At 42.6% G+C, this 20,754-nt stretch overlaps 2 protein-coding genes and 1 long non-coding RNA gene across 3 annotated transcripts in view; 1 reads left to right on the forward strand and 2 right to left on the reverse strand.

The window, feature by feature from the left end:
• LOC310746218 overlaps positions 1 to 5,813 on the reverse strand; it is a 55,377-nt gene extending 49,564 nt beyond the window's left edge. Inside the window, exons 1-2 of the long non-coding RNA XR_014540519.1 lie at positions 5,383 to 5,813; positions 3,737 to 4,535 (exon numbers count right to left, since the gene is read on the reverse strand). This is a non-coding gene — a long non-coding RNA (uncharacterized lncRNA). The remainder of the gene's footprint in view (positions 1 to 3,736; positions 4,536 to 5,382) is intronic.
• ERMN (ermin) lies at positions 463 to 13,957 on the forward strand. Its single transcript, XM_083579793.1, has 3 exons — positions 463 to 1,131; positions 1,915 to 1,995; positions 10,818 to 13,957. Exons 1-3 carry the CDS (start codon positions 885 to 887, stop codon positions 11,300 to 11,302), a joined length of 813 nt encoding a protein of 270 aa, XP_083435919.1. The 5' UTR covers positions 463 to 884; the 3' UTR covers positions 11,303 to 13,957.
• A 2,259-nt stretch (positions 13,958 to 16,216) lies between these two features.
• Positions 16,217 to 20,754, reverse strand: part of GALNT5 (polypeptide N-acetylgalactosaminyltransferase 5) — a 34,448-nt gene continuing 29,910 nt past the window's right edge. The window contains exon 10 of the mRNA XM_083578911.1: positions 16,217 to 19,914. Within this exon, the coding sequence (XP_083435037.1) occupies positions 19,774 to 19,914 (141 nt within the window). The 3' untranslated portion in view covers positions 16,217 to 19,773. The remainder of the gene's footprint in view (positions 19,915 to 20,754) is intronic.

Here is a 20,754-nt window from a genome sequence, read left to right on the forward strand (position 1 = left end):
AACTGGACCAGACAAAATTTCTTATTTAAAGTCATTCTTAAAAGATCCCTCTGCTTCGGAGCATTGGATGCCCATCCTTTTAGCATATAATTTAAATCAATTGTTTTAAAGCAATAAAAGAAAAACAACCTATGAGCTTTTGTGGGTAAGGACAGGTTAAAAATGGAAATAATTGGGCCTGTGGGTGTGGGTGTGTGATGGCAGCAGATGGAACACAGAGCTATCCGGAAGAAGGATAGCTGAAAGTGACAAAATTGCATGCAATCCTACCTCCCTCACCTCCCACTTTCAACAAGTTTCCAATGGACTCTTTGTCCGAACAAGAGCGATTCAAGGTTTATGCAGAACATTTAACCTGTTTGGGAATGTTAAGCTGGTTAACTCACAGCTAATGTTCAAGGTAGTCACTTGGTGTGGATTAAAGATTTAGAACAATCGCCATTCCTGTTACAAGGCTGGCATACAAAGGGCCATTTATGACAAGAAGGACAACAATCTCTGTTTATTACTGCCAGGCTGACATGCTGAAAGCCCCACTCCTGCATGCCAGCACAAAAAGCTTTGTTGCTTGTAGATTGTTTGTTTATGTAAATTGACATGGTGCATTTTATTATGCAACGGGGAAAGGCTCTAAGTGACAAGAAAAGTGCTGATTGGACAAGCCTCTTGGAAAGGGACCTCTGACAAAGCCAAGGCAAATCCTGACATTATTCCCTGCTTGGCTGCAACAACTTCAGGAGGACGGAAAGCTTGTTGACTCTTCAATATATCTATTTGGTGGGGGAGGGATCATTGTGGATGGTTTGATTTCTGCAGCGATTCTGGGATACCAGATCATCTCTGGACACATATCCGCAAGGAACCTCTTGGATACTGCAGGAATCATGACAGAAGATGTCCAGGTTCCAACCAGCATGTCTGAATATAATCGGAACGTGCCCTCTGAAAAACCTCAGCTCCAGGTCATTGATATTATTGATCAAATTGCAAATTCTGTCGAGATATTTCCTTACGAAACCGCAGAGCCTATTCCCGGTTCCCCACTTGCACAAGGAAACCGAGGAGGAGGAGGCAAACATTTAGCAAAGAGCACAGCCTACGAAGTTTCAGTTGGGATAAAGGAACTTCAAGGTAAAATGCCATCCTATGCGTCCCCCCCTTTTTTTTGTCTTGGGAATGATGTGAGATGCTTTATTATATTGAGATCTTTTATTTTTCATGAAATGTGAAAAATATAAGTGTTTTAAATGTTTTTCTTAAAACGTTCTTTTTACTTCTGTCTGTAAGATTATAAATCCTTTGTGCTGAATGAGTAACAGTGGCTGACACTTTCTGAAATTTTCTCCAACCCTCAAAAAAAAGAAAAAAGATCTGTCCCATTGATGATATGGATATACATTTTTTTAAAAAGCAAATGTGGATCTAGTTCTAAACACGATCTAGCCAAAGTTAAGTGCTTTTAATTCTCCTTAATGGGAGAAATGTGAAATGAATGAGAATTAAAAGCAAGAGAGATTTAAGCATGTGTTGCATTCTCTCTTTGAAATCGATGCACTTTCAAGTAGCTTAACTTTGGGCTGGATTGTGCGCAACTTTCACTGATTTTCTATTAATTTTAATTGAGTTTTAATTTCTATCAATTGAATTTGCTTCTAAGTGTTTGCTGTACCTCCCTAAAAAGAAAAATGGAGGGGAAGGCATTACATTCCATTTCACTGGAAGTCTGTCCATTGATTGCTGTGGCACATATTTTCTGCTGCAAGTGGCTCTAGATCAAAATCTAATGGGAAAAGATCACTCCAGGCAGAAAGGTTTAAGCTGCACTATATGGCTGAAGAGATTAGTAATTGCCGCTGTAATCACGAAACACTTTGTAGGAGATGTCAATTTTACGCTGTCTTGTATCTTCTAAAGGAGAGCCAGAGGGAAACAAGGAGAGAGAAACTGACATCTTTTCCCAGGAGACAAGAAGCTGGGAAGAAGAATCCAGAGAAGGTGAGGAGTAGAGCTGCCTTACTTTTTTAAAAAGTAGGAAGAAAGCCACAGATTTTGTTAACGGTCTAACCAAGATCCAATTTAATTTAATGAGGCACTTAAGCACATGCACAAGTCTCTCTCACGGAAATCAGTTGAGGCTAATTCAGTCTAGGGATAAGAGCTCAACTCAATATGAGTTTATACTAAAACTGGTGGCTATTTCTTCAGGGTCGACAGCCAACTTTGCATACAGGATTAAATCCCAGTGAAGGATGTCAGTGACACTTGCATGTACAAGATGCATGGATGAAAGACTACAGCTAAATTTGTGCCCCACGGCAGGGGTGATTTGTCTCTTCTCCCCCTCCCCACATTTATTCATTCTTGCTCACAAATATTATGCACCTGCTCTCTTTATCTACCCATCTCTCTAAAAATCATGGTTTGGACTCCAATAATAGACTCCATTAGGAAAGGCAGAGTAATTAGGACCAAGTTAGATCATACTCCTATGTACATTTACTTATATGCGAGTCCCATTGTGCTTCGGATTTCAGTCTAGGGGAAATAGGATAGTAATTTTACAGCTGTCTTGGCTTCAGAAAGGTGGTGGTGGTATAATCTACACATTTATCAGAAGTGACCTTGTCAGTCTTAAAACCTCAGTATTTTGGAGAGCTCAGCTCATGAAGAATGGCTTTCCCCGCCAACACATATCTGCATTCACGCTGCATTGTACAAGCACACAATAAAACCTATTAAGTAAAATTTGATACCTTCCCCTCCCCAACTCCCATGCACAAGCACTTTATCTCTAAATTGCAGACAGCATTTTTACTACCTATCCAATTCAACCTAATTAATACTTAAGACACCACAGGCAGAAGTTGAATGGAGAATTTTGTCACAACATTAAAGCACCAATTAAGCCAGAGAGGAGTTGAATACGACAAGTGTGTGACACCCGTATAAATGATCATGTAGCCTGCCTATCTTCGGGTAATGCAAAGAGACTATATGCAATGTGGCGCTTGGTCAATCCATATGGCTACTTGCTTAGCCGAGTAGCCATGCACACAACTGGATGCACTTGCTGCACAATAAAGAACAAATACTACACATAATGATAGGTGGGTTAGTCTCTTCAAGACAGCCCATAGTGTGACTCAGGTCTCACAAACATGTCTTTAGAAGAGGGTTTGACCAATTCATGGAGGGTGGGGCAGTCAATGGCTACTAGGGTTGTGAGCTGCCCAGTCCAGCAGGACTTTTCTTCTGTTTAGGTCAGAACCTTTAAAGGAGCAGCCAGCAAACTGGCAGAGAAGGCAGGACCATGAGCAGGGCATGACATGTCCTGTTTTTTGGGTGTAAAAATGGCATCAGGGGGAATTTTTGTTGAAACAGGGAAAACCGGGATATATGGCAACACGATGGAAATAGCAGTGGAAGCAGCTCCAAATTTTGCTCAACAACTTTGCGGATGTCAGGATTTTTTCTTATTTTAAAAAAATATGGCAAACTGAGATAGCTGTTTTTAACATTTAGATTTTGTTTAATTTTTTAAAAAATGTTTTATTATTGTTTCCTGCTCTGCACCCCTTTGGGAGTAAGGGTAGGATAAATAAATAAAAATATTCTGTTGCAACGGCTGGAAATAAGATTTGACTACTAGACCAGTCAGCTTGTTATAGTTTTGTTGCTGAGCAACAATGTGCAGAACTCAATGGAGTGGGAAGCCAAAAGTCTGAGATGTACTTACCTGGAGACAGAGACAGCATTTGAAGTCTGGTCTAGTCCTAGGGTCGGGTGAACAGCAATCTTATATGATCAGACAGTCCAGGAGTCAGGGAATCCAATGATCAGAGGGTCCAGGGTCAAAACAACCAGGAAGCAGCAAGGTAGGGCCAAGAACTCCAAGTGTTGTTACCAGTATCTGACTGCTTCTGGAAGCTCTGCTTTAAGAAGCCTGAAGCCAGCTGCTTCTCATCAGCACATCCTCCTCTGTGTCCTTGAAGGCTGATCAGCTGCAGGTGGAGTCATTCTGCTTTCTCCCCCTTCAGGCTGTTGTTCAGCAGGCAAAGCTGACTCCTGGCCCATGACACATCTTCTACATGTAGAATGGGGGAGGGTGCCATTTTGTCCTTTGTCTCAGAAAGCAAAATGGCTTTGGCTAGCCCTGTTAAGGGACTATACTGCAATAAACAAAGTCTGAATCGGGGGTAACCAGTAGTCTCCTATTTAAGGTACTGTTCAGGCACAGCGAATTAACTGTGTCCTGTTTAAACACAGCCCCACATTCAGATAATGTTCTCCCTTTTCTTCCCTTAGACTAGGGGCAAATCCCTGCAGCAGACCTGTGTTTAGGTCTCTGCTTAAGGAACCCTATATATCTTCCAGTTTAATAACCCTGTCATATTACAAACACTTGTGTGGAGGCTGAATGGTCAACGTTTCATGGACAACCCAAGTTCTGCTCTTGCTTAGTTTTTGCAGTTTCTAGAACATTACATGAGCCTCAGTCACTGATGATCCTTGGATTTGTGTGGTGCCATAGCCTGCTGTGGAGATGAGGGAATGTAAAAAACACACCAAATAAACAAAAATCTGGAGCCTGCTGTGGCCTTAGAAATGATCTTTAAGGTAATAACTTCACTTGCAGTAGAGTGTGGCACTTCCCACCTGTGGCAACTGCTAATAATGGAAACTGCAGCCTAGCCTCTTGCAATATCTTCTAACTTGCTGCGATGATGCAGCTGCTTTTGCATCCTAGCCTCTTGCAATATCTTCTAACTTGCTGCGATGATGCAGCTGCTTTTGCATGTGTGAAGCTGGACACAGCAGCAACTGCAGCATGTTGCAAAGTGAGTGGCCAAAATTTCATGCTTACGGACAAGCAATATATACTCTACATGGTTAAATGGTCTTCTATGATACATAACCTTTATGGCTGGTTTGAACTCATTCATGCAAGTGGTCTGACTGCCCATGAGCTTCTACTTAATGAGCAAACACCATCGCTGTCAACAAACAAGGGACGACAGGCTTCTAAACATATATATGATGGATTGAATCCCATGGAGTGTGATGCACATTTGGTTTCCTTTTTCTGGGGCTTTGGGCATGGATACCTATCCTATTTGCTTTTCTACACACAACTTCTAACAGATGGTCAGTATGGTCAGCTTGGACAGTGATGATGATCACTGGTAGGGACTGAAACTGGATTCTACATTCCAACCAAAGTTGCATCGTTTGGTAGGCAGGTGCATACAGACCTGTGTGAAGGAATTGTCTGATTCAGGTTATTCTCTTGATTGTTAATCTGAATTCAGCTGTGATCTTCTAGAAAATCCCACATGAAGTTGTTAACTAGGCAGAGAAATTTAAACAGAGTGAGGTACATACTTGTATTGAACTGGTGTGCATTATCTTCTATTTGAGGATACTCCCTGCGCCCCTCAGTTTCCCTAGCATAGGCACAGCTCTGTTAAGAAAGTTTATATGTCAGAAGGAGGCAAATGTTTAGACAGTTCATGCCTATGTATATAAGGTACATTTGCCATTTACCTTTCTCTTGACTTTAGATTCCCTGGTGGCAGTCTGTGTAACAATTTAAGCAAGGATAGCAAAAACCACTCTGCTCATCTTTTATGGACCAGTGTCTTATATGAGGGGCGAAAGGTCAACAAGGGCTGTAGTTAGAAACACAAAATGGAAGTAAGATAATATTTAACCAGAACCACCAGAACCTTTGCTTTCCCGTGTTTTTGTGCACAGCGTTAAGGATCCCAATTCTGGCAAAGCTGGGGGGAAAATGGTGCTCTTGCAATATGTGTTCACACCTAACACCAGAAATGGCACACTATTAGTGTTTGCCTGCATTCCCAAGGTGACATATAAAGGCAGGAAGGGTACCTAGTCCAGGAGATGGCATCATCAGTACCTCTTTTTATGGGAAGAGCGAGGTAAGCACCTGAGTGACTTGCCTGATCAAGATTCTCATGAAGCCTGCAGATATAGGCAGCCTCTTTGCTTGTGATATTTCTAGAGATCTGAAACAACACACTTTAGAACCCTAGAATTGTAGAGTTGGAAGGGACCCTGAGGATAATCTAGTCCAAGCCCCTGCAGATAGTTCACAAATACTTTTTAAAAACCAGTGGGCATGAACCAATTGTTTAAAATCTACTTGGAAACTCCAATAGCTGCCTGTTTGAATGCAACACTTGCAAAGTTCTTCTTCATTATAAGTTCTACAGAGAAACTATCTGCAGATCACATTCCTTGTCCATGTTGAGTTCTATCTAATATGAGTAACAGTGCAATGGTATGCATGGCTGCATGCAAACCATACACTTAAAACATATTTAAATCACACAGCTTCCCCCAATAAATTCTGAGAGCTGTAGTTTGTAAAGGGTGCTAGGAATTGTAGCTCTGCGAGGGCTAAATTACAGAATACCAGGATGCTTTGGGGGGGGGGGAGCCATGTTCTTTAAAATATATGGTGTGTACACAGTCTACTCAGAAGTAACTTTTATGGTTTTTTGGTTCATTGACACCTACTCCCAGGTAAGAGTGTAGAGGGCTGAAGTCTAAAAATACCATGAGGAGTTTCTGCCCCGACCCATACAGCTCTTCTTCATCCAGAGAATAATCTGGCAAATTTTGCTAACATCATTTTTTATGTGGCTCTCCATGGGTTGCGACATTCCTGCTGTCATACAGCTCAGCCCTGCACATGTTTATGTGGATAGAGGTCCCATTAAGTTCAGTGAGACTTGCTCCCTAACAAGTGTGCATAGGATTGTATAGTCCCACAACTGAAACCACAATGGGTACTCCTGTTAATTTAAATAGATGCCTGCTCTATTTGAAAATTACAAGTGAAACAGGGGGTGGTACTGAATTACCATGTCTCTCCCAAAGTGGGTTATGGTTCCTTCCACCTTTAAATATTTTCTCCAGGAGTATCAGGAAGCTGCATGTATGCCTATGTTCTGGTGACTATTTTAGGAAGGGCTTTTGATACCCCTTCTCACCTTGAACATCCGTGTAGGAAGCTTGTAGAAATAGTTCAGGTTGAATCAAGTTTGATAAGAGAAGGTTTTTTTGCTTTTATAGCTTTATGCTTGCTAAGTGTGCGATTTCATAATCTTGACAACGCATTAACACCAGTTATTTGGATTTTGCATAACAGTGGGCAAGTCATTCCATACATTTAGATCCACTTTAACTACATGTCAAAAGCCATCAATATCCAGTGCCACACAGAGGGGCAAAAAGTGATGCTATTTTATCAGTGTGCACACCCTCCGCAGAGCTTACAGAAGTGCACTGAACTTTTATAAAATGACTTTGGCAAAATACTCCAAATCTTGAAAGACGCTACAGTAGAAGGCCTAGCATAGTTATCTTCAATATGGCATTCCTTTAATCACAGCCAGATGTTAGTGTTTACTCATTCAGTCTGGACTCTAGGCCAGGGATGGGGAACCTGTGGCCTTCCAGATGTTCTTGGACCACAACTCCCATCATTCCTGACCATTGGCCATGTTGGCTGGGGCTGATGGGAGTTAGAGTCCAATAGCATTGGGATGGTCAGAGATTCCCTGGTCCTGCTGTAGACAATTGAATGGGACACTATGTCTTTCCCTGGCTATCCTACCATTGAGCTATCTAGCAAGCCACACTGCACTTCAGTGGGGTGCGCGTGCACGCGCGCGCGCACACACACACACACACACACACACACACACACTTTTCAATAATTTCAAGTAGTTGGAAACAAGAGGTAGAGATGACCGTCACCTGCATGCTGATGTTGCTGTGACTCAAACCTCTAGATGACTTTTCCCAGCAGGTACCCCATAGCCTACTGGCCAGAGGGTGGAAAATAAGCTTCTCAGTACCACCTTCTGAGGCCGATTCTTCAGGAAGGACTGAAGCCACTGTAACACTACTAGGCCCAACCAAGAGTTGGATAGTCTACTGCTTATTCAGTATGTTTGCCCAGTTAGATATCAGGATAGAGTGACCATGTGTCCTACACATGGAGGACAGTCCTGGGTATGAAGGGCTGCATGGTTTAAATCTCGTTTCAAGGTTAAAAACCATAAGAAGGGAGAGCATTTGCCCATCAACAGTTACCACCAGAACAGGAGACTGAGCAGGCAAGACAGGTCACGTCATCACAGTCTTTCTCACTGTGTAATGCGCTTCTGTTTCGATTAGGGTAATTTCTAAATGTGCACCTGAACATATTGATTAGCATAAGCCTATTTCATACAAATCCATATCATCTTTTGTCCTTTTATTGGGTGGGGGGTGCATTTCTATTTGTTGGGAATACATAGGTGGTCAGTCTATATCAGGTATTTTGCTGAGCAAGCCAGTATCAAACTAGGCTGCTCTCCTATGGTACCACTTCCTGACCTGTCAAAAAGATACCAGACTCCACCTACTGACCTCTCAGAATCCCCCTACTGACCAGATATTGTCTGAAAAATTCCAGGCACATTACCCTAATAAGAAGGTTGAGAAAAGTGGCTGTTTGCAGACAATTAGTTGCACTTTGAACCAAGAAAATATAGCAATCTGTGCCACATTTAGTAAATATCTATTTAAAGGCTTTCAAGCGCTGTATGTTACACCTCAGGTATCTTGCTAATTTGTTTGTGTGTGGTGGTGGTATGGGAAAATTAGATGGTTATAAATTTTTGCAAAGTAATGATGATAAGACCATCTGCTCCGGGGACAGTTCCTATGTCTTTTTATCCATTTCTGGTAAACCCCTGCCCTTCCTGTGTCCCTCTTTCCCTTTTATGGATGCCTCACTAACAATTTGTTAGTGCAAGCATATTGCTAGAGAGCTCATGCTTCAGGATTCAAGTCGTTCCACTGGGGCTCCTTAGAAGTAGTGTTGAAAAATAGGGTGGTAAGGATGGTGGAGAAGAGTGCATGGGGTCTCTAGTCCATTTGCTTATAAACTCCCATCAGCCCCAGCCAAGCATGATCAGGAATGATGGGAGATGTAGTGAAGCAGGTCCCCCAGCCCTGGTGTATAGGAATGTAGGCACTGTTACTTTATATATTTCAGAAAATGTGTGAAAAACAGAAGGGGGAACAACATTCCCCACTCCTATGAACGCTTAGATTGATCTGTAGGGCACTGGTAGACTCTTCAGTTTGCTGTTGTTGTATGTGGACCATGGCGATACAATCTCATTATTCTATAGTACAATATTGTTGTTGTTGCGTGTTGAGGTCCCCAATCCACCCCCCAAAATAACTCACAACGGAGACGTAATTTTTGTGTAAGATTTTTGGCATGATTTTGGCCACAACTTTATTAAAATACAAACTGTGAGTGGTTGTTTAGGCATTGGTTAAGACTATCTGTCCCCCCGCCTGGGGACAGAACTGACTTCCGGGCACCACCGAAAGACAGTGCGGGGGAAAGCAAGTCGGGGAAGAATTGGAGCTGAGACACAGACCCTCAACTCTCACCCGCCTGCTCCCCGAAGGCTTGCCGGCCCTAGTCCCATTCCAGGGATTGGACGAAAAGATGGCAAGCCCCAGGATTCCTTTAACGGAATTCCCTTTCCGCAGCAACCATGGAGGGGCAGGCCCAGCCTATCCTAACCCCTCCTCCACCAGATTTATAACCAATGCCTAACCACAACCTTACAAGTTGTGACGATTTGCTACGCAGTAGGCAAAAACCACCCAGCCAGCCAATTTGCCAGGTGGAAAAATTCCTACCAGGCCCCTGCTCAAAGGCAGACGACCCCATGACAGGCATAGCAAGGTCAACGCAACAACCCCTTATTCTAGGGCGGGTGGGCGGGTGATCCGTTGCACGCAGCAAAAGAGAAAGTAGAAGGCTGCGTGCAGAGTATTTAAACCTTTTACCCCTCCCACCCAAATTGCAACATAACTTTTCCCCCAGCAACTCGGCAATCCAATCAATGCCCCCTGGCCATCTTGGAGAACTTACCCAGCAACAAAGGGGGTGGCTCAGTAGACCCCACCGCAACACGTGCTCTCCCTGAAGGAGAACACGCTTTGTTGCTTTTTTGTGATAGTACTCACTGTTCCAAAGTACCATCACCTCTTTTTTTTGCTGCCCGTTGCAGCCATTTTGTACTGGCACCCACTAATTTTTTTTAATCAAAATATGCACACTGGTACTTCAGTTTTACAGGGACGCGGGTGGCGCTGTGGGTAAAACCTCAGCGCCTAGGACTTGCCAATCGCATGGTCGGCGGTTCGAATCCCCGCGGCGGGGTGAGCTCCCGTCGTTCGGTCCCAGCGCTTGCCAACCTAGCAGTTCGAAAGCACCCCTGGGTGCAAGTAGATAAATAGGGACCGCTTACCAGCGGGAAGGTAAACGGCGTTCCGTGTGCTGCGCTGGCTCGCTAGATGCAGCTTGTCACGCTGGCCACGTGACCCGGAAGTGTCTGCGGACAGCGCTGGCTCCCGGCCTCTAGAGTGAGATGAGCGCACAACCCTAGAGTCTGTCAAGACTGGCCCGTACGGGCAGGGGTACCTTTACCTTTACCTTTTTACTTTAGTTTTTACAAAGACAAAACCTCTTCTGATTCTGCTTCCACATATATTATCTCAGTATTCCTCACACCAAGCCTGTCAGTATTATTAGTCTTAAATAGCAGGTAGGTTGTGAGTAGGGCTGAGAGACAGTGGATGCCCATGGGCCACCTACTGAGGTAACGGCAAACTTTAAACAAGGGATTTCCCAGGTTTGCATCTCAGCCTCCTTGCCACCATACTTTTACCCTAGCTCTACTGCACTGTAACCCCACTGTTATTTGTTACAGGCTTTTGTGAGGAGAAGCATCCTGTGAGCACTATAGACCATAAAGTAGCTAAGATGGAAGAAAGAAAGATGGAGGAACCCGAGATTGAAGAAGTCTACAGCACTAACGAGGTAGTGGTGGTGGAGGAGGAACAGGAAGAGGCGGAGCTGAGTGAACCCAAGGAGCCAATGAAAAAGGAAACGCAACTAGAAGAAAATGAAACCATGGTAGAGGAAGACTTCGATGGCACTGAAGAAATAATGCAGAAGGAAAGCAATGAGGATAAACATAAAAAGAGGCTGGAGAGTGGCAGCAAGGATTTCCTTTCTGCCAGTGCCAGCTGTAACTCTCAGACTGAGAAACCTGCTGAGCAGCCAAGCTTGGTGAAGAAAAATGATATCTCCAGGCACAGTTATTCTCGATACAATACAATATCTTACCGGAAGATCCGGAAAGGAAACACTAAACAGAGAATTGATGAATTTGAGTCCATGATGCATTCATAAAACTGAGGCAGAGGATTTGATGGGCATGCTGCGATTCTCCTCCCCTCCCCAATGCCAGACATTTATCCACCTGTAATATCAAGTTATCAAAATATATTTTGCAGCCTCAATCCAACCTAAGCTTACCTGTAATCTAAGGCTACAACCCTATACACCCTTTCTGTTTGGGAACAAGCTCTATTGATCACATTTACTTCCAGATAGATATGCATAGGATGGGACTGCATGGCTGCAGGCTTATGCATTGTTATCTGGGAGTACTGTCTGTTGGACTATTAGGGGACTTGCTTCTGAGTACATAGCATGTGGATACACTTGGGCTGGAAGTCTCATTGAAACTAACAGAACAAGTTAGTCATGACTAACTTCACTCCTACTGCTTTTGGTGGGACTGATGCATGTCTGCTCAAAAGTAAGTCCCATTGAGTTCAACTGGACTTAATCCCGCAAGTGTGTCTAGGATTGCAGTCATAAATTACAACTAACTTTCATTGGATTGGCGCTAGTGCAATTTGTCTGCACCTCAGAAATGTAACCACAACAATACATGTACTAACTTAAATCAGCAGTGTAATAACTTTAACATAGCTCAATCGAAAAAGGTATTTTAGAGATAGTTTCCCATACCCCCTATCCATTTTTTGGTACTGAAATGGAAGAAACAGCTAGGGGACGCCAACCTTTGGCAGCCAGCAGGCACATTTTGAACACTGAAAGAGTGTTGTGGGCACCAGTCATAAAATGGCTGCCATGGGGTCATGGCATAACACAAAACTGCTGCTATGAGGGCATGTCTTCCACATCTAAAAGAGAAGAAAACAGACAGGACCACAAAATGGTGTGAGCTTCTCCTCACAGCTGTGGGGTGGGGAAGGCACATCAGCCACTGTCACAGAGAGAAGCTCTTGGCATTTCTCCTCAGTTCTGAAGATGGGTGTCAAATCCTGGCATTCAGTGAAATGTGGAAACATGTTTAAGAGGGTGTGTTCAATGTGAGCCAGTGCAAACAGGAACTGAGCAGGGAGAAGAAACATTTTTGAGGGGATATTTATTAAGATGTTTTTGTGGGTGCCATAGGACACACTGCCACAACATGGGCATAACATTGGTGACCCTTTAGATAGTCCTGGACTAATTTGTAATCTCCTTAAAGCACACACAGAATAATCAAGATGGTTCTCCATTCTGGTGATTTCCTGACAAATAGAGTAGACGAGGATACCGTTACAACAATAAAGTTATAACTCGTTGCAATTGCTATGATCTCTGTTTTTAAAGGGTTCTGTGAGCATGAACTACACCACCTTTGAAACCCACTTCCTGTCTGTTTTCCTATTCTATCATTCTGTGTTGAGAGAAAATAACTGCGTACATTTGCACCAGCTAGTTGTATTAGTCTTACATTATGGGCATTGACAAAATGAGTCCAGGAGCTATTTTAAAACTAAGATGGCAATACTTTTCACATTTTCTTGGGAGAAAACCCCACTGAACATGGTGAATTCTCTGCAGAGCTTTGGTAGCTGGTGTTGGAACTGTTAGCAACATATGCATTGTTAATAAAAAGGCTGAAACACTGTTTTAGATTTCAAAAACTTGAAATCCAGACTAGAACCAGATTTACCCATCTCACAAATAAATAACTGTATGTCCACTATTCTCACAAAACTAGTTCTCACAATTTTGTCTGCCAAATATTGTTCCACCACATTCCAGTCAGCAACTGAGAACATCAAAACTGCATACTAGTATCAATTAATATACAGACTGAATGTTAACATCATGTTTGTAAATGACTACAGTATTAAAATATATGTACTTCAGCTGTTAACATTCTTTGGTTGATATACTGTTATAACTTTTTTTAAAAAACCCAGATTGGGTATAAACTGTGTGTGTGTGTGCTTGTGTGTGAGTGAGAGATTGTGCGATTCAAAATGAAAATAGGTTTGCCTTCCTTTTTCTTCCTCCTCCAATCTGTATATTTTAGCTAGTATAATGAAAGGCAACTGAAAACCCTTTAAAACCCCATTGAAGTTCATTTCCAACCAGTAAAACAGGGAGAAAATTTGCATATCCAAATTGTTGCAGATGATACTGTTTAATGAACCAGCTCTTGTTAGTGCAGATAGCAACTTTTCCAGTAGCAACAGTTCCTCAATAAGAAGGGGGAAATTAATAGAATTGGCACAAATAAAAGGGCTTTCATGTTTAACAGATGGCCTGAATAAAAAAAAGTAAGAGTCCACTCCTGAAAAATGTTAGGTGGGGGAACTAACCTTAAGGGAAGCACCTCAGGTGAATAAACAGGCTGAGGTAAAATTAGAGGCTATTATAATGCTTATGAAGAGTTTCTCAATTTCAAATGCTTTGAGAAACCAAGAATTAATGAGACTTTTCGTTTCCACATTCATCTTCTGAAACAGATTCTCTTATCGGATTCACACGACCATTCTGACAGGGAGGTAGCGAGGGGAAACCATTGTGAGTGACTTTTTGGTGAGGTGACCAAGAACAGGAATTAAAATGTTCTGTGTGGGTGGTTTTATGGCAAGTCTGGGGAGCGCCAAGCAGGGAATTGAAACTGAGAGCAACAGGCATTTTTAACATCATTGTTAAGAATTGCATGGTTCAAATAAAGTTCCTTGTTAAATACTTGAGTTTCCTGTTCATTAATTTTCAGATATATAAAATCAGTGACCATTGGTATGATTCAACATGGTGAAATGGTGACATTCTGGTAGCTGGATGAGGGCCAACCAACAAACTAAGGCTGAATCTTGCCATGACTAGACATTTTCAATGAGTGGTTATGTGGTCTGAGAATTAGGGAGAGAGGTGCGCTCTTTCTGAGGGAAGAGGTATGTAGTTCGGAGGCATTCCTACATTCACTTCTTTCATTGGACACCCAGGTGACCTCAGTGGCAAGGAGCACCCATTATCAATTTCAGTTGGTATGCCAGCTACGCCCTTTCCCGGACAGGGATGTATTGGCTATTATGAGTCATGTGATGGTAACATCTCAACTGGACTACTGTAACACGCTCTATGTTGAGCTTCCCTTGAAACTGGTACAGAAACTGCAGCTAGTGCAGAACACCGTGGCCAAGTTGTGGAGTGGAGAGCGAAGATGCAAACATATTTATAGCTGTGCTTGAGAGAATCGCACTGGTTGCAGAATAGTTACTAGTCAAAAGTTTTGTGAATCACTGCCTGTCCCTATATTAGACCTGTAAGTTCAGGGGTTTTTATTCATGGCACCGCACTTTAAAGAATATCACAGGACAGTGACCTGAAAACAAGGCATTTTCTGCTGCTGCTGCTCTTTGGAGAATGTCCTTCCCTCTTCCATACAAGAAGCAGCATCAACGATTTGCTTCATATGTCTTGCAAAAAAATGTATTGTGTGCAGGCTTTTCTTGATCATAAGATTGGGCCCTGTACCACCGGATCACTGTTTTTATATGATTTCTCAGGCTTTATGCTGATTCGTACTATTGTGCACAGCTTAAAAATAACAATTATATTAAGGGCTTTATAAATACTTTTAAATTAAAAAAAAAACCCGTGCAAAATATTAATGGCAGATCATCTGGAGTTCTCTGGACTGCCCCTTTCTAATATTAAAATTAAATATTCAAAATTTAATTAGGGAAAAAGCCACTGGGAACTGAAATCAGGAGCAGAGGAAGGGTAAGGGCAGTGGTGGTGCTTAACCCCTTTCCCTTCCAGATTTTCCTTGCAGTCACTTCTCCCTTCTGTAAAAAAAGAAAGGGGTATGGGGCAGGGAAGCCTGGGTTGCAGTGAAATCTGCGAGGGTCTGGAACTGGGAGCTTATGTTACTGCAGTACTAAAGAGTTCTTTGATGTTTCACATTTCTGGCAGGATCAAATATTGTTTGAGATTTTTTGTTGTTCATTGTACAAGGCCATTCTTTATTTTCTAACTGGGAGGGGGAAAGACAGTTCTGCATTGTACAAACCAAACACTAACCTCATTGTTCCAATGGAAGTTGTTTATTTGCCCTCTGGTCTGTGTACATTCAAAGGATGTCTCCTCTTCCCGAGTTATAGTAGTATGGTTTTTGTTATGAACGACCTCCCAGAAGATAAAAGACAAATCCTGGACATTTCATATTCAAAACCTAATTCCTTCTGGGATTGTAGTGTGAACAAGGATGTGTGTAATTCTGATTTAACTAGAAACGGGGGAGGGGGATCTTATTTTTATTTTTACAAAACCCTCTTTGGGTTAAATATTTGAGAGAAAATTAAAGCATAGCTCATGAAATGTTCCTGATAAATGTTTTTTTTTTTAAAAAAATTGATTGTTTAGTTTGACACCGCCTCCCCCCAAAAGTGAATTTGCAGATTTTGCTTTTACATAGGAAAGCTGACCTGTTGAATTTATGTCTGTCATGCAGTTATTAAGACATAGGAACCTCCCTGAGAGAAACATACGCAAACACAAACATAGTGGCAACTGCCATCTGGGCAATCTGGACAAGGTTGTAGTCCTTATGGGTAGCAATGTGATGGTCAGGGTTGCCAAGAATGTTCTCAGTGCAGAGGGTTTTTATGTGTACGTAGCTCTGGTTATGTACTTAATTCATTCTGAAGGTGCGTTCTTAACCTGAAACTGTTCTTAACCTGAAGAACCACTTTAGCTAATGGGGCCTCCTGCTGCCGCCGGAGCACAATTTCTGTTCTCATCCTGAAGCAAAGTTCTTAACCCGAGGCACTATTTCTGGGTTAGCAGAGTCTGTAACCTGAAGCGTATGTAACCCGAGGTACCACTGTAATTCAAAAGTTAAAAAATGGGCTTTCTGTATTGGGCTTACCTTAGCAGATTCCAGGCTTATGCGGATTCCACTGCTATTAAAGGAAAACAGTTGACAGATGCAGTGAGACAATGTTTGTAAAAAATTATGTCAGTATTTTTAATAAGAATTTCCCATGTGTAAATAACATTTTTTGTCTGAAATGCATAAAAGCTATGTTTAAAAAACAAACAAAAAAACCACCAGGTGAGCGCATTACTGCTACCTACAGATAAGGGTACAATACGAACGCCAGACAGGAAGGAACTAATTACATATATATTTTAAAACCCTCAAATTCTATTATATGAAAGACATCGGCTCACATTTTTAAAATATATATATACAGCTTTTTTTAAATTAAAAAAAAATGAATTAAGTCACCACTCTTTTAGTTCATTTATCAATGTGAGTTCATCTCTGAGCTATATACATTGCATAGCACATAGTTAAAATTCACAGTGGACAAGTGCATTCAAAGTCATTGCACAAGGCTTTTTTTTTCATTGGATGCAAATTGAGGTTCCTTCCTCCCAACCCCCAATAACAAAATCAAGCAAATTAAATTTAACTTTGAGAATGAAACATATACAGGATCCATCATTAAATTACATCTGGATCAAATTTATGACAGTATATAAAATGCTAAAACGACTGGTAGGGTCAGATTTTGGTCACTAATGCACCTCCTTGTGCTGCTCCAGCAATGTAAGAGTAATGTTCAAGTTTCCTTAAGTGGTTAGGTAGTAATTTCCTTGAAGGTCATGTAGGCGGAGAGGAAAGAGGAGCACAGCTATGCTGCCTTGCCCTGTTCATTACCATCTTAGTTCAGCTAAGTACTATCCTTTAAATAACAGGACGCTCCTTATCTTAAGAAGATGGGACTCTTTCATCTCAAGATCGCTTCACACACACACACCGAGCTACTGGGAAAGTGGTGCATGGAAGAAGCTTTGGAATGCTCCTTTTCTGAAAAAAACCCACAAATGGGTGGATGCTGTACTGCGTTGCACATGTGACTCTTGGCAATGGGGTGGGAAACGCGGCCCAGTCCAGAGAAAAATTAGCTGAGCTTAAGTTCTACTGGAACAGAAGGAGCAATTGCATTGAAATTTCAGTGGGGATTCAGACTGGATTGAGGCTGGGTGTGCAGCTGAATGAGCTGATGATCAAGCACTAATCACCTCTTTGGAGCGTATTATTAAAGCCGGCAGTGCTAGCCCAGATACTGGGTTGATGGTAGTAGTATGGACAGACAAGTATTACACAGCAGAACATTTCACTTATTCCACCCCCCGCAACACATACTATTCCTGTGTCAAAATAGCAGTGTTTATTCATCTGTTTTCTCCTAACCCCTCCCCGTCATACGCTTCCTGCCTTCTTCTGCAATCTAGCAACCAGCGAGTATTGGGTTCCTAGCTTTTTGCACCCATGTTATTGCTTGCAAATACAGCATTTTTATTTTTAAAAAGTTTGAAAATCTAGAGCGGAGTGTCTTTCCCACCTTCCAGAACCAAGCAAGTCAAGGCTGTGCATGGCTGCAAAACAGGCGACGGCAGAGGCCTACCTGTAAAAGACTTGCTCTAGCCACGAAATCGGGTCCAATGTAAATGGCGGACGCTCTTTATTCGAAGTCATTTCCATCTGCATCGTTGAAACCATCTGCATCTTTGGAAGTTGCAATGGTTTTCTGTCTGGGGATATCAGGATGGAGGAATGCTTTGGGAACATGTTCTTAGGTTTTGGGTTCCAGGAGCTCGAAATATAATTATGATTTTTAAATATATAGCTTGGCGTGGTTGTTGTTCCTGCAAGAAAAGCCTATTTGGGCAGTGTTCCCCAGTACTCAATGTTGTAGATTTTTGTGTGTGTCGAGAGTCCAGAAGGTTCACCCAATATCCTTTTTTAAAGAATAAGCGAAGCCAGGGTGGACGCGAACGTTTTGCAAATGGCACGAGGGGAAATGCAATGTGACTGTGACATATGGCCACTCCGTGCCTGTTAAATGACAAATGATGGAATGTCAGCGCACAGAATGTAATGAAATTCATGCTCTTGATAAAACATGAGTGTTCAGACAACATCTGTGTAATTTTTCTGATGGCAACTACAGGGCAACAATACTGGAGGGTGCTGGGGGGTGGAGGGTGGGGAGGAGAGACTCAGAAAGACAGTTGGGAATGAAGCTGACTGTGAAGTCTGTTAGGCAAATCAATATTTTCGCAGGTTCAGCTTGCCAAACATTGTCAGTGCTGATATGCGATGTCGCGGCAACATTATACAGAGGCTCTCATGGACATAAAGCAGACTTGTAAAAGGCTGTAAACATCACGGATGATGAAAGCTCGGCTGTCATCAAAGCTTGTATTGTGAGGTACAGCTTCAGGGCAATGCTCTGAGGCAAAGGACGCTTCTTACTCCAGAGTAGCCCCACCGCCTTTGTGGCTCTTGAAGACTATGGCCATCTGAAGTTTATGTGGTCCTTCAGCAGTTACCTTTCAAGTTGCTCAGAGGGCACTGCTCTGAAATAAATGGTTTGAGGGCTCAGGCCCGCGAAGTTACAGAAGCGACTTAACAACGGCTGTCATTCTCCAACAATACCCAAGATAGCCTACATGAGGAGGGAGATGCAGGGCCATGACCCACTGTTCTAAATGCTGACATTCACATGTTCAGTGGAATTTCTCTGAAGGGGCGCATACACAAGACAGCTCCTCGGATCAGAAGGTTCCCAATTACCTCGATCACCTATGGACACATGGGAACTCTTTTTTTGGCATCCCTCTGAGTACATGGATGTTGGGAATTTGTTTATGAAATGTATCACTTGAGCGCATTGGCTTGCTGGTCAGGGCGAAGTCGCACTTTCCCCCATGCACATAGACTAGATGTGTAAAAAAAGGAAGGCACCTGAAAATCCCTACTGTGCACATATGCTGAATCTGTTGCTGGACTGTGCCACTTAGAGCTTATAGACTGTGCATCTGATCTCTCCAATCTGGACTGTTTTAGCCCGAGTTTGTCCCCAAAGCTTCTTGGAAGTGACAGCAACAGGGCTTGCCCCGTAAGACATTTTCAAACTCCTGCCACCTCCACACACGTAATAAAGTCAGACTTTTGCCACAACCTCAAAGTGCAGCCTGGCCATTCAGCTGGCAGCCACTACCAATCAAATCGGACACACAGGCCACACATTATGGGATGCAGATTTGAGATATGTGATTCTCAAGGTTTCCAAAAGATCGGCATTGTTTTGAAATAGGGAGAAGAGAGAAACTTGTGAAGTGGAATCTCCGTAATGCTCTCGTAAACCCCCCCCAAAAAAACAACAACAAAAAACCCCAGAAATGTAAGAATGCCAAGCAGGTAAACCCTCTAAGGCAGGAAGAAATTTGGTAATTTTTTTCCTGGTGATTTCCTCCCCTGTCTACGTGCCGGCCATGTGTCATTAAGCCGCATCAAACCACCTGCGCTCTCGCTCCATCTTCTGATCTGGCCATATGCTTCTTCTAAAGTGTCGGGTTCCGACTGCGGTTTGGGAGGGAGATCGGAGTTTATGGCTCGCTGCTATCGGAAGTTCCACAGCTGCCGCTTTCAAATTCATCGGATTACAAAGCGACTCTTCTGTCCGGTTTGCTCGTCTTCCTCTTCAGGCAGCATAATAATTTCCAAACTGCCACTTCTGATAAAGATTGGAGGAGGAACAAACGCCGGCCCTCAGGCCTTTCTGAGACCGATCCACTTCCAAACATGTGGCCCGAGGAAGGTGTTCTAAGACAATGTGATCCATCTGGAAAGAGAGGGAGAGAGAGAAGGTATGGGCAATGGGCTGCAAGTAGCAAACTGATAAACTGCTATTTAATTTAATTTCACTGTACACAGGTGGTGTAGTGACAATAAAGGTTTATTTATTTTATTTTATTTTTACATGGGACTAGGGAAGGACCTCCCTAGCTGCTTCTGCTCAATATGTATTACTGATCCTTCAACAACCAACCGTTGGCTGATACCATCTGGAAGACACCAGGTTGGAGGAGGCTGGTATGCATTTATAAGCTGAATGGGGATGTTGGACAGCGCTCAATATTTCCACCTGTTCTCAAACCGCAACTTGGCTGCACCCTCTGTGCCACATGGCTTTCCAGTTCTTTGAAAATGCAACGAGCAGAACTCTTGCTGCCTGAATGACAATTACCCTGCAAAGGAAATAATCCCAGATGGCATTTGCAATATAGGATGACTTATGGCAGGAGATCCTGCCTTTCATATCGCATTATGTCTCAGCTGATGAAGTAGACAGACACATACCATGATGGGAAGTGGATTGGGTAATTTGTTAATTAAATCCAAAGGGCTGGGATACAGAACTGGATTATGAAATCGTGAGAAGTTTTGAATGAGCGGGGATCCTATTCTGGTTATTTTGCATTTAGCTATCTTTCATGAGGCAGAGTACCATTATATTGAAGGCTGCTCTAGGCTGAATTTTGAGAAATGCAGGTTAATATTTTGAAGCATCGTTTGATCGAAACAGCAAATCGTAAAAAATGAAAATGTATTGTTGGGGGGGTGGAAATACTATTATCTTGACATACATGCTATAGCGATGGTTCACAATTTGGTGAATGTT

This window comes from Podarcis filfolensis (genome assembly GCF_964270895.1).
Source record: "Podarcis filfolensis genome assembly, chromosome: 1".
Classification (NCBI taxonomy): domain Eukaryota; kingdom Metazoa; phylum Chordata; class Lepidosauria; order Squamata; family Lacertidae; genus Podarcis; species Podarcis filfolensis.